At 51.7% G+C, this 13,903-nt stretch overlaps 2 protein-coding genes across 3 annotated transcripts; one reads left to right on the top strand and one right to left on the bottom strand.

Moving 5' to 3' along the window:
• Positions 1-921: 921 nt before the first annotated feature.
• LOC306948862 (multiple myeloma tumor-associated protein 2) lies at positions 922-3,371 on the top strand (the record flags this gene model as incomplete). The annotated part of the gene is made up of 8 exons (XM_079538574.1): positions 922-1,015; positions 1,096-1,246; positions 1,933-1,978; positions 2,062-2,141; positions 2,248-2,320; positions 2,496-2,575; positions 2,890-3,030; positions 3,101-3,371. 8 exons carry the CDS (start codon positions 922-924, stop codon positions 3,369-3,371), a joined length of 936 nt encoding a protein of 311 aa, XP_079394700.1.
• A 4,168-nt stretch (positions 3,372-7,539) lies between these two features.
• On the bottom strand, positions 7,540-9,736 carry ARF1 (ARF GTPase 1; the record flags this gene model as incomplete). 2 transcript variants are annotated; one of them, XM_079538212.1, is made up of 4 exons in its annotated part: positions 7,540-7,701; positions 8,129-8,253; positions 8,764-8,874; positions 9,589-9,736. In XM_079538212.1, the coding sequence occupies 4 exons, from the start codon at positions 9,734-9,736 to the stop codon at positions 7,540-7,542; spliced, it is 546 nt and encodes a 181-aa protein (XP_079394338.1). The 2 variants fall into 2 exon arrangements, with proteins under 2 accessions (XP_079394338.1, XP_079394339.1); XM_079538213.1 differs by lacking the exon at positions 8,764-8,874.
• Positions 9,737-13,903: the final 4,167 nt, after the last annotated feature.

The raw sequence follows: 13,903 nt of genomic DNA, 5'->3' as shown, positions 1-13,903 counted from the left end.
TTTTTCGGTGGTTTTGCCTCATTTCACGACTGCTTTGGGCGTCTCAGGGCAGCATGGCCGTTCACCCTCCCCTCTCCTCTGCGTTATGGTGGTACCGCCCGCCTCCCCTCCCGGCCCGGTGGTAGCGCCCAGGGCGGGGCTACAGCGCGCGGGCCCCGCGGCCCGGAGAGGTGCGTGGCGGGGGCTGGGCCGGGCCGGGCTGGGGGGGTTCCGGGTTGGGCCGTTTTCCCCTCCAACGCTTCTGTGATCCCGAGTGTGCGGCACCGGCCTTGGGGTCGCGGTTTCCCCCTTCCCTCTCTTACTGCTGGGCGGCCTCCCCCGTGCCGTGCAGCCGCCCCTTGGGCCGTCCCAACTCATGCAGATCCATATTGCCAGCCCAACTAACCTCCCAACCCACTCAGACCCTCATTGCCAGGCTACGTGCCCCCCTGTAATCCATGCGTCCCCAGTGGGTCATGCAATTGCCTCCCCCCCCAACCCACTACAGATCCCACGGCCAGGCTTTGCAACCTTCCCGCCCTCCTCTCCCAAACCCGTTGAAACCCCCATCTCCAGACTCCAACCCCACTATCCACGCAACCCTCCCCAAAGCTCTGCATCCTCCTCCACCTCCACACATTGCACAATCCACCCCATACTTTGCCTTTCCCCCCTGTTCTTTACAACTCCCCCCCCCAAGACCTCAGCATAACCCGTGCTTGATACCTAAAGCTTCCTATGGCTTTAGGATTGCAATGGGGGCCACCTCCCTGCCCCCCTCCTCATCGCACTGCAGTGGAGCCCTGTGTCTCCCTCACCCCCCCCCCCAAAATACATTGCTGGGGGGCCCTGCACCTCCCCAGTCGTCCCCCCCTCGCACTGCAGGGGCAGCCTGCTGTTCTGCCGTGATAACGGGGCCCATCCTTGCAGCACCCCATCACCATGTTCGGCTCATCCCGAGGAGGGGTCCGGGGGGGCCAGGACCAGTTCAGCTGGGAAGATGTCAAGACAGACAAACAGCGCGAGAACTACCTGGGTAAGGCCTTCATCCCCTGGCCCTGTGTGCGGGGTGAAGATAAGGAGCTGGGGACAACATGGGGCCTTATGTCCCTGCAGGAAACTCCTTGATGGCACCGGTGGGACGCTGGCAGAAGGGCAAGGACCTGACGTGGTACGCCAAGGGCAAGCAGGAGCCCGCCCCGCTGTCCCGCGAGGAGGAGCTGGCAGCCGTGCGCCTGGCTGAGCAGGAGGCCATGATGGCAGCGCTGTGAGCACCCCCCTACAAATCCCCTGTGACACTCCCCCAAAAATAGACACTCTGAACATCCCCCCCCAAAAAAAAATACCATCCAAAGGACCACGCAGTCGTTGGTCACCATCACCAAGAGCTCATGGTGTTGAACCAGCTGAATGTCCTTTTATGATGAGGTCGCCCCTGTGGTTGACCAAGGCGAGCCAGTCGATGTTATCTTTTAGGATTCCAGTCGAGCTTTTCATGCTGTTTCTCACAGCGTGGAGAAACATGAGCAGGCAAAACCATGCGACGGTGGGTGAGCAGCAGGTTGACAGGTGCAAAGGGGTACAGCACCAGGCTTCCATTTAGCTGGCAACCACGCGTTGCTGGTGCTCCAGTTATCTGTAACGTCTTCATCGGTGACTTGGATGTTGGACAGGAGTGTGTTCTGAACAAGACTGGTGCTGCTGATAGAATGGGAGGAGCTGTTGACTCCATCGAGGGTGGAGAGGCCTTGGGGAGAGATCCAGATCTTTCGTTAGGGAAAGGCTCTGCCCCATTGGACAGTAGGCATGGAATGGAGGTCCTGGAGCAGTGGGCTCTCAGACGCAGGGATGGGATGTGGGTGGTGCTGTGCAGAGCTGGGGGTTGGACTTGAGGATCCTTGTGGGTCCGTTCTTACTGGGACGTGCTGTGACTCCATGCTTCTGTGACTCTAGGGGCTACAAGAACGTGAAGAGGCAGCCCACAGGCCTCAGCAAGGAGGTGAGGGCGTCCCCGCTGTCCCTGTAGGTCAGGGCATCCCCCATGCTCTGTGTTTTTATGAGGTCTCAACGCTTTGCCCGCAGGACCTGGCTGAGGTGTGCAAGCGGGACAGCGCAGAGCGAGCCGAGGACGTGGATCGGGTGGTGGGCTTGGGCAGCTCCAGGTGGGCACCGAAACGCTGCCTTTCAGAGCGACTTTTTAAAGACAAAATGCCATTCTTATGTTGGTCTTTTAATTTTGTGGCCCATGGATGTGGTTTCCGCCTGCAGCGGCAGCGCCGGGCGGGTGATGCTCTCCAAGGAGGACAAGGAGGCAGCCAAGATGGGGCTCTCTGTCTTCACGGTACGTTGGGTTGATGTGAGATCGTGAAAAATCCACGGGCGTTTAGGTCGGAAGCGACGTTTGTTCCCAAAGTTCTCTTTGAAAGGCAGAAAGAGCTTTTATCCTGTGTGTGTCACTCAAAGCACTGGGCAGGCCCACGCACTCGCTCTGTGCTTTTCTCTTCCCTGTGCTCCAGCACCAGAAGGTGTGCAGCAGTCCTGAGGCGTCGGGCTCCAAGAGGAAGCAGGACAAGGAGGAGAAGGCAGAGGAGAAGCGGTGAGGACCGGGATGCGTCCCGCACTGCCCTGCCCTGGTTGGTGGGTCAGAACCAGCCAGGAATGGCCGTGCTTTTCTTGGCAATATTGTGCTGAACTGAACATTTTGCATCGCAGCTTGGTTTGGGCTTGTCCTGCTTCAGTCTGAATCCCCCTAAACCTCTGAGTCACCCTCAAAACTCCTTGTTTTTAATTGCTTCTCCTTTATTAAAGAGGCCTGGTGAAGGCCCAGCAGGGGTGGGTGTTTGGCACAGAAAGGGTTGGAGGGGTTTGCAGTGCAGGAACCCATCAGTGCTGCCCTGTTCTGCTCCACAGGACGGAGAGCAGCAAGAAATCCAAAAAGGAGAAGAAGAAAAAGAAAAAGAAGAAACACAAGAAGGAGAAGAAGAAAGACAAACACCACAAGCGGGACACCACCCCATCATCCTCCGCCTCCTCTCCCGACCGGGACGAGAGGTAGTGGGGTCAGAGGGGGAGGCACACGGCAGGGCTGTTCCCACGAGGTGACACCGTTCTGTCCCTGCAGACGCCACCGGAGTAAAGCCCAGGACCGCCCTGCATCCCACGGCGGCCGTCCCGAGGCATCGCGGCACCGGCACCGCCGTGACACGGACTCCTCCCACAGCAGCGGGGCCTCGGGCAGGAGCCCGTCCTCCCGCCGCCGGAGGGCGCGGAGCCGCAGCAGGAGCGGCCAGCGGCACCCGTCCCCGAGGCACAAGGGCAGGAGGAGGAGCAGGAGCCGATCTCCTCGATCCCACAGGGCCAGACAGCGTCACGATACGGATTCGGGTGACTGAGGGGTTTTCCTGGAAGGGATGTTCCATAGGTTAGATATTTTTTAAGGTTGTTATCTAAATTAAAGTCACAGCTTTACAACTGCCGGGGCTGCTGGCCTCGGTGCAGACTGGTTATTGCCTGCGTGTTACAGTGTGGACACTGTGTAACACAGCTCTGTGGGATCTATGGCTGTCACCTTCACTTCCCCTAAGTTAAACCTGGGGCAGCATCAGAAGCTCACCCTGCTGTTTGCTTCACCTGTGGTATATGGAAAATCAGAATAACACCATTACAGAATGGGAGCAAAATACAGCAGGTGCTCAGGTGCTCACTCCATGGATCTATCCTCTCCAGACTGACCTCTGTGGGGTCCAGCATACAGCTCTGAGCCCCAGAAGTCTTTAATTTGGGGAGACCTGGGTGTGAGCCACCAGCCAAGGCAGGAAGAAGCAGAGATGCCACAGCAGGGAGCTCTCACGGGGATGGCAGGGCGACAGGCGTCCCTTTTGGCTGAGAAACGGCCTCTGGCTAAAAAGGAAAGTGCTGAAATAAGTCCTTGGCAGACGGATGGGGCTGCAGCGCCTCCTGCACGTGTATGCAGAGCGCTGTTCCCATCTGAAACCTCACGACAGAAATACGGGTGTCTGTGTGCTCAGCGCAGGGTGCGGGTTTTAAATCCGCAACGAGCGATAGCGGTCCACGTGGAACGGGGGACGTCCCGAGCAGCTCCTGCTCGCGGGGCCAACAGCACGGAGCACAAGGGCCGCCTTTGTGTGAGCGGTGATGCCATTCCTCCCACTCGCGACAGGGCTGGTCTGTGTGTCTTGGCAGACAAACCCCTCGTGCCGGGGGCCGGTGTCAGTTTGCACTTGGGAGGTTTTCAGGCTCTTCTGTTACATGAGGGGCTGTGCCACCGCACTGCCTGCAGCCCACGTGGAACAAGGGCTGCATTCATTGCAGCAGGAGGAGCTGGAATAAAGCCCTTCTGTCCGGCTCCCCTCCCGGCTGTGGGCATGTGCTTAACCCAGTTGGTGCGGGCAGCAGATGTTGCACGGGTTCTTTTTTTTTTCCTTTGAGATGTTTTTTTGGTTGGGGTTGATGCTCTGTTAGCAGGACCATGGCGTGAGTCCTCTTCATGTGAGCGGCTGCAGCCCCGTGTCCACATGCGATCCGGTCGAGTCCAGGCCTTCTCCCTGAGCTCACTGCCTTCAGGGTCACCTACTGCTGCTTTTTGTGGTCTGGGCAATGGCTGGTGCTCACTGGGAGCATCCCAGCACAGGGCAGTGGTGGGAAAGTGGAGCAGCACGGCTGTGCTGCCTGGGAAAAGTTAATGCAGCTCCAGGCTGTAAAAGGAACTAAAAGCACAAAGTCTGCACCAATCCCAGGGCCCAGCTTGGGACACTGTTCTCCAGTGCTCTCATTCAGCTTCGTTTCCAAGCAGGGCAGGATCCTCCCCAGGATCTGAGCACTTTGAAGGTGAGGGTCAGAGAAGCCCCCCGAAGCGGTTCACGCCATCCCAGGCTGCGTCCCCTCCTGCAGTCCCTGCTTCCGCTCCCACCACTGCCATCAGCCCACCTCCAAGCGCTGTCTGAAGAAGGCACCTGTGCCTACTTCACACCCAACCCCACATCCTAAGGAGCAAAAGGCTTTGAGAAAAGGCAAAAAGGGGCGTGAAGGATCCTCGTCCCCACCTCAGGGCTGCACAGCCATCCAGCCGCCTCTGCTTTCCTGCCCAAGCTGCTACACAGGTTCCTGCAGACAGGGAAGGACGGATGGCTAAAATCCCTGCAGGCTTGGCCGAGCCCAGGCCAGAACAAAGCCGGTGCTGCCTCGAGCAGAGGGCTACTCCCACAGCTCACTGATCCCAGATAACATCCCTACGTTCCCCATCTCTTCCTCCTTCCAGCACGGGCTGTATGGCTGGGGCAGGCTGGACATCACGAACCCTCACACCGACACACCTCACACAGCAGTCAACCAGCAGGATCTCTGCTGTCGGTGGTTACAGGGCTGGAGTGCAGCAGAGCACCGGCCTCCATGGAGGCGTGGGAGGAGAAAGGAGTCGGGGGCTCTGCGCAGTGACATCAGCAGGAGAGCTGGCCCTGCAGGTTCAGCTCCCTCCCAGAACAAGAATAAATAGATGCCCTGCTCAGCTAGGCACGCACACAGCCTGATTCACAGCTTGAAAGTCAAGGCGAAACAAACAGCTTGGAAAGAATAACCTGACTTACAAGGATTTTGCAATCCCTTGTCACTGTTTGCTCAACACTGATTACTACCAAGACAGGCTGGTCAGAGCGCAGGAGCCCTTGCTGGGAACCTTGAATAAACCCAATTGCTGCCTGCAGCAGCCTCAGCTGAAGACAGCAGTCAGAAGCATCTCCCTGAGCCTCTCTCTGAAGCAGGGCAGCCAGCCCCACAAGGAAGCAGTGCTGCAACTCTGGGCCTGTCTGCACACACACACACACACACACACACACACAATGCATCCTTCAGATGAGGCAGCTGCTTGGAAACAAAACCCAGGGAGCGAGGGGAAGTGGAATCTGTGCAACAGATGAGGAGCTCGATGGAAGACCATCTCGATTCACTCTGAGAAAAGCCGTGCCAGCTCAGCAGCCCACGAGCTCAGCACCCACAGCTTCAGGAGGGCAGATTTCACCCCCAGGAGCGCATCGCTCACAAAGCCATGGTGAAAGGTGTGGCTACGCAGGAAGCTGATGGACGCCTTAAGGGAGGACGGGGACTGAAGAGATGAACAGCAGGACACAGTGCAAGTTTCATGAAACTTTTTATTCAACAAGTATTTCATTATGATTTTGCCAAGATGATCAAATGAACAGCAAGGCATAAAAAACATGAAATAGTTAAGAGATTTTATTCTAATAGCTTTAATTACAGTGCTTGTTTGTCGAAATGAAAACTGAAAACAAGTATACAAAACAGTTGATTACTAATCGTGTATTGAAAGCAATAAAGGTTTCCACAACACTAAACAAACCAGTTCTGATAGTTCCTCAAGTTAAAGTTGAACAGCTCCAGCTTCTTCAGTGTTTATCAAAATACAAAAGAAAAGTAAAGAGGTCTTTTTTCTGATGGCAAATCTGAACCTTGCAGTATGAGGGATGCCAAGGGTTTTCACACATATACAGATATGGGATTGTTCCAAAATGGGATTGAATACTTCTAGAGTGGAATGACTCTCCTAACTCTCATGCTTTTTTTTATTCCCCTAGACACTATACATAGATGTTTGGTGTTTTTCATGGCAATTCTTACTTAAGTACAGTACTTTCTGACCATAGAGCTTAGGACTGGTACAGGCTGTGCTTTCTGTGGAAAAGTTTGCCTTCTGGAGTGGTTTACACACAAAAGTACAAAACACTTTTGACAAATACAACAGGCTAAAAATGTGACTTCCAGAAATGATTCAAGCTCAGTGGATGTGACCAGTCTCACCTGAACCAAAAGGCAGAGGTTTAGCTTGAGTCTGCCAACTCATCTAAACCAGGTCTGACAAATCTTGGAGCAAGTATGAACAAACGTGAGCTACAGAAAGAGCCAGAGATCTGTAAGTTACGACCTGTGTTCTAACCCAACGGAGCCAACCTGGTGTCAACTGCTGCTTCAGTTTCCCAAGAATCAGGAACCACCACGTCAGAGCTAGAACAGCAGAAGCTATGGCAAACCTTTGTGTCTTGAAGTGTTTTTACTTTTCCTCGACTATTAAAAAAAAAATAAACAAACAAGATACAGTATTCAGGTTAAAAACCAACCACCAAAATGGACCTCACAGATCTCACAACCCATCCGAGATAGTATTCAGCTCTACTGCACTAGGACTGCTGGCAACCCCTACGTTAAGCCACTCCATCCCTTCCAAGTACTAAACAGTGAGTTGATTCTTTACAATAAAAAAGCTGAGTAATATTGCATAGGAGTACCAGAAACTGCCTCATTGGAAACAAAAACTATTTACATTAAATAAGAAACCTAACTGTTTTCTGGCTTGTATTTGCCACATTTACAGCATGATGCAATATATACTGTGACAAAAGAAATGAAAACAGCTTCCGGCACTCAATACCACAAAGTAGCACAGTTTGCCACATTAGAGTAAAGCGAAGGGCGAATAGGAGGAAATAAGAGGGAGGGGTGGAAAAAGAGGGAAGAGGAAGGTTTATGGTTTCATTTCTGGTTTCGGAGCTGATTGGACAACCAGTCCAGTCCTTCATAGAGCCCGTCTCCACTAGTGGCGCAGGTGGCCTGGATGTACCAGTTCCTGTGACGAAGAGAATGCAGTCCCAGTTTGTCTGTGATTTCCGCTGCATTCATGGCGTTGGGCAGGTCCTGCGGAGAGCAAGAGACGCGTTTCTCTCCTGCCAGCTGAGCAGCAACACCCGCCCTTCCTGAACTGAGTGCACTGGCTGTCAGCTTTAAACCCACTTCACGAAGTGAGGAATGCTCACAGTTACAGCTCACCTCCTGTTTCATTCACTTTCCACTCGGGAAATATTTTCTGCAACTGCAGCCTTGATTTAACCTCAGCTTCCACCACGCAGTACTGAGCAGTACTGAGCACCGCTCCAAGCTGTACTCAGCTCGGCACTGCATCTGTTAATACTACACTTTCCTATTCCTAGAAAGGACTCGCAGCTTTTCCACCCTTCCCAAGTGAGCACAGCTGATGGAGCAGCAAGCTGTGCCTCCTTTAAGTTCACCCACAGAAGGTGCTTTCAGGTAAGAGCACACACACAGACACCTTCCTTTGGCGTACCTGTTTGTTAGCAAACACTAATAGAACAGCATCTCTAAGCTCATCTTCTGCCAGCATTCTCATCAGTTCTTCTCTGGCCTCATTCACTCGTTCTCTGTCATTACTGTCAACTACAAAAATCAAACCTAGGAGAAAGCAGACAATAAGCATAAGCACGCAGCACGTGCTGCTTACACGCGGTACCTGGTTCTGGACATCAGAATTTAGCTGCAAAGAAAAACTACTTGAAAAGATGAAGTTCATACTGTTGCAATCTCATGTCTGAGAGAAAGCCTGCTCTTGCCAAGAGCTGGTGAGAACAAGCAGTTGGTGTGCACGATTTGGGGCTCGCTCTCCAGCTACAGGACCACTCAATATCTTCCAATGAGAAGCACCCCTTAAAATCCTGACAGGACAACATACGCACATTAAAGGCAAGCAGTGGGAGGAATGACAAGCTCTCGGCTCTCAAGGCTGCCACAGCCTGTAGGAAACGAGCAGCAAGGACTGCTTTGAAGTGCTGGGTGCGAGCTGTGATGCTCACAGAGGAGCAGGAGTTCTGCACTCAGTGATTCAGACGGACAAAGATGACTGCTTTCCAGATATCCTTCTACCCCTCCTGCTCTGCAGCCTGGGATGTAAGTGTCAGCACTCACCTTGTGTGTTCTGGAAGTAATGGCGCCACAGTGGTCTGATCTTATCCTGGCCGCCTACGTCCCACACTGTGAAGCTAATGTTCTTGTATTCTACTGTTTCCACATTGAAACCTGAAATAGAAATCGTGGCAAAATCTCAGTTAAAACGGGTACAGGTCAACTATGTTCATTTAGCAACTCATGTTCAGAGTCACTACTAAAAACATCACCTTGAAATTTAAGTCTGCTTTAAATAAGCAGCTTTACACTGAGGCCCTCTGAACAGCCAAACGTGGGCTCCCTACAACTGCTTCTCTCACCACCACCCCGCCCCAATTAGTTAAACTAACAAACTTAACAGCTATAACTGCTACATGAGCAGTGAAAAAATAATCAGAGCAAACCGTGTTATGTTAAATAATAACAAAAAAACCCCACAGGCTTCTGAGGACAGGAAATAAATCTTGGATCACAGTCCTCAGCCACTCTCCTCCCAGGTAACATAGAGGCACTCCTCCATTTCTCAGCCTTAACCACTCGAGGTCACAGCACAGTGAGCAGAAGGCAGGCAGGCTGCCCCAGCCCACAAAGGGCCAACCCACAGATGACTGAAGGGAGGGAACTCACAGGGGAAAAAAAACCAAGAATACAAATCTCCTCCTATGTGAAAAGATTTGGCTGTGCTATCCTCGTACAGCAGCCTCAGCAATTGTTTGCTCTGATAGCAAAGTCAGAGTGCAGCACTACGTCACAAACCAGCAGTGCTGGCAGCAGAGGTGAGGCACTGCTGCAAACACTGCACCCTGATCCCAAAGCCAGCAGTTGATAGAAAGACAAACATCTTACCTATAGTGGGAATTGTAGTTACTATTTCACCAAGTTTAAGTTTGTACAAGATAGTCGTCTTTCCTGCAGCATCCAGACCGACCATCAGAATACGCATCTCTTTTTTGCCAAAAAGGCCTTTGAAGAGGTTAGCAAAAATATTTCCCATCTTGAGATATGCTTTCACTGGCCAGTGAAGTCTGGAGAAAGAGATCACAGAATCACTCATGAGTCACCGAGGGCTGTGTTCACACCTGGGCACAACCAGCCACCAAAAAGGCACCAGACAATGCAGACCTGTGGGCTCCCTGCCCACGGAGACCAGGAATTTTTCCATATTGAAGCAAAACAAGAGACAAACAGCTCTGCCACAAGTTATCCCTGATAAAAAGACACTGCTCTGATTTCAGTATTAAACTCTGCTCTCAAACTATCCTGTTATTGGCTTTCAGCACAACGGACAACTTGGGGCAGTTTATCCCTCCAGCTTACGGTCTCACCATAAAGCACTACTTCACCTGAAGTGCAGCTTTTAATGCATGCTCGAGTTTTCTCTGTTTAGACATTCCTTCTTTTGAAAAGGAAGCTGAGAACGTGGCTCGGATTCACTTCTACTCAGAACGCTTTCCTTCCTCTTGAAGCCTCTGGCAGTGGGCAGTGAACACAGTGCCACACAAAGCAGCATTACGTTCACTGATGCTGGAGAACTTCTTCACAGAACCCATCATGTCTCCAAACCCTTACCTACCAGAAATGACTGCTGCGTTGGAGGGGTTTCTCCCTTCACTCTGGACATTCAGAAGGGATCAGCAGCTTCAAGAGCTCCTGCTGGGGCCGGGGGCACCACTGTGCTGTACTCTTGGAAGGGGCTGCAGCCCCAGTGCTGCTCTTCCACAAGGCCCTGCCACCCCGACCTGCCATCACACACTTCAGCACTGCAATCCAAGAACCATTATTGTGCTTGCATGAGATGAACAGAGCAGCCTGGAAGCAGTCGGATGTGGTGAGGGCTGTTACACACTTCTGCTGCTTCATCTAGCAACGCTGATGTAAGTTTGAGACAAATCAAGTCCAGCTGAAAAGCCAAGCTTAAGACAGCAGAAACACACAGAGCAAAGACTTGTAACGTTCAGGGGTTGGGTTTCCTGCAAACCGAGTCATAACTCAAATATGAACTCTGAATCAGCTCTCAGAGCTGTTCTCAAAGCCTTACGCTGCAGCTGTGTGCTTGAAACACAATTCTCACAGGACACGTTTTCCAGAATTGCTACTCAAGACGATTAACAAGCTGTAAAGCTGCAGACCAAAGCCTCGCCCTACTGCTCAGCTCTGCCTGCCCTGCTCAGCTCCAGGAGGCCCGAGCTGCCCTGCCCCTCCCAGGAAGCGTGCTGGAAGCGACTCTGAACCCAGAGCTGAGCACTGCGATGTGAATGGAGTCACATGTCTCAGCACAAAGCAGCCTCGAGGTGCAGAGTCCACACCGAAGTTTCTGCACGACAAACAGCACTTCTGAAGTTGTAACTCGTGTCGGGTTGTTCACTTCACACACCGAAGCTCCATGCGATTGGAACTTCACAGCTCCATCAGCCAGAAGGGCAGCCTGTGGATTAAAACCAAATGGAAGTTTTGGAAGTTCTATTATTTCACCATTTCCTTCATATTTCTGAACCGCTACCATGAATATTCAACAGCCACTTCAATCTATGGAACTTACATAAACAGGAAAGTTAATTAGGAAGTAGAGAAAACAGTTTTGCTGGAGTTCTTGTTTACCCAAATCATTCACAGCAGGAAATGTCTCTCCCCAGCAGCTCTGGCCGGGATGGAGGCTGTGGGGCTTTCCTTTGTCTGCTGCCTGTGCTGACTCTATCTGCTGCTTCATCTGAAAAAAATGCCAGGGCTGAAGCGTTACCTCGAAGCAGAGCTCTTACAGCAATCCAAAATGGTGCTTCTGCAGAGGAGCTGTAAGCCCTGCAAGAGGTTCCCCCTCACATGCACAGTCATAATTGGCTGTTAAATACTTGGGACCAAAGGCAGCAATCAGGTAACAGAACCAAACCTTAACACTTACTCTACCCCTCGGAGAAGCCACACTGCCAAACACACTGCACAGCCTTGGCTCTAAGAGTGGTGAATCCCACCAGATTTCCCTTCTCCCGGCAGCTCATCAGTTCCAGGCTGCTTTATAGGAGAGCAAGATATCAGGAGAAGCCCACGTGCAGAACTCCCCCACGCTGCTGTGGTTCCCACCAGGAAAGCTGCTGGATGCTGCTGAGGCAGAAGAGGTGTCTGCCTGTGTGTCCCTCCTCTAACAGCAGCCAGCACATCTGCCTGCTGCTACAGGAAAGGGAAGCTGCCCCATGCCTGCTCCCCTCAGGAGGCCATCTCTGCCACCGCTGTGTAACACCACACTAAATGAGCCGAAGCACCTTGAGTTCCCTCTCCCCTGCCTGTAAAATCCTTAACCAAACAAGCAACAGGGCCGTGCCCAGCCCTCTGACAGCCAGGTCTCTGTTCTCAGCTGTGCCATCTGACAGCCCAAACTCCACCACCATGCAGACAGTGCCGCCACAGTCCGGAGCAGCTTCCCACCCACTAATACAACTCAGCTGAGGATCACACGACTGCTTGCAGTGTACTTCAAAGCTGAATCTGCTTAGTACAATTCTCATTTCAGTCCGTTAGTCAGACCAGGACAACATACACATTCCAAAAATCTGGGAAAATTTAAGAGTCTGTTAGGTTTACCAAATAATCCTGCCACTTCTCAGCCATCTTAAAACATCTGCAACCTGTGTCACAAAACAGCTTGGGCTGGCAAGGACCTTTAAGATCATCTAGTTCCAACCCCCAGCTATAGACGGGACACCTGCCTCTAGACCAAGCTGCTCAAAGCAGTTTGAATCAACAGCCCAAGCCTTCTGCTGAGCTAGTGTGCACAGTGCCCCAGCACAAGTCCAGCTCCTCCAGACGGAGGCCCAGCACTGCCCCCAGCCACTCCTGTGTCCCTGCACAGCTCTCATTTCTGCTCACCTTCACCTGGCCTACTCCTCCAGAGATGTGTGGCAGCAGAAACCTGCTGGGCAGGTTCAGAAAAGCTAAAATGTCATTGGTAAATAGCAAGAAAGAGACATTCTCTGCATAAGGCTGCAGTTCTGTTTCAAGGAAGCCAGGTATTTCCAGCAGCCTGTTTTCTAGTAAGCAATATGGTTAGATAAGCCATTAGGAGACAGGGAGCCTTCTTCAGAAAGGCTTGGTATGATGAGTTAAAAATGAATGAGCGTCTGCCAGAGCAGGCAGACCAGTGCCTGTTAAAGCAATACAGCCCATGAGTAACAGCCAGGAATTGTCTCTATTAATTGGAAGGGGTTAGAGAAAGAGCTCTGAGAAGCTTCTCAAGCCCAATGATCATTGAGCATTTAATCTGCTGCAGCACTCCGTATTTAACCACACATTAGTGCATTTCAGTGCCGTTTCATTCAGAGCCCTTACCCTGAGCCCTCACTCACCTGCTGAACAGCCACCCCACAGCACTAGGACCACGGGGACACGCAGCATATGGGGAAAGCACAGCTGCATCTCGAAATCTCTGCCTTTAAACATGGCATAAAAGACCCAAACTGAAGGTTATTTAATTAGCAAAATTACGCCTGCAGTATAGAAATACATTTATTTCCCTTCTACACACCAACCCTTAGCACGCAAGGCTTCTGAAGCGGCTGAAGAAGGGCTCTGAACTCGGCAGGCGGTGTAACAGAAGTTGCCTCATGCAATCATTTTGGCAATCTGTTCTCTCCCTTTGATAAACAGCAGCAGCAATAAGGTCAGGCAAGAAAAGCTCAGGCCCAGCACACAGCCACACAGAAGGCACCTGCTGCCTCCGAGCTGGGAGCTTCCCATCTTTGCTTCAATGCCTCTTTCAGAGACCACCAGTGTCCCTACCAACCTGACAGCAGCACTGACTCCACCCCTAACATAATTAGAACAAAAAAACCCAAATCAAGCCCATAATTCCTAAACTGGAATTAATACAATCTGATTGTATCAGCCACAGGAAAACAAAGGCTGATTAACAGAAATACTGATCTGAAATCAGCCCGTTCCCACTAGTTGGCTTGCACCATCTTTACTGCATCTACATTGGAAGCTCAACATGCAAAAACAAGCACAAAAATCATACACAAAAGAGCACCAAACCCACGTGTACACGAGAGGTGATAAAGCTTGTTAAAATCCAAGTAGAACAGCAGCTGTTGGTGTTACATATGAGACTGAGCAAAGAGCTTCAATTTAAGTGCAAATCCAAGTTGGCAGCTTGTTCCTTACAATTTAAAGT

This window comes from Tetrao urogallus (assembly GCF_951394365.1).
Source record: "Tetrao urogallus genome assembly, chromosome: 7".
NCBI lineage: Eukaryota > Metazoa > Chordata > Aves > Galliformes > Phasianidae > Tetrao > Tetrao urogallus.
Note: the sequence above shows the minus strand (reverse complement) of the source record. Positions and strands in the feature narration are given on the sequence as shown.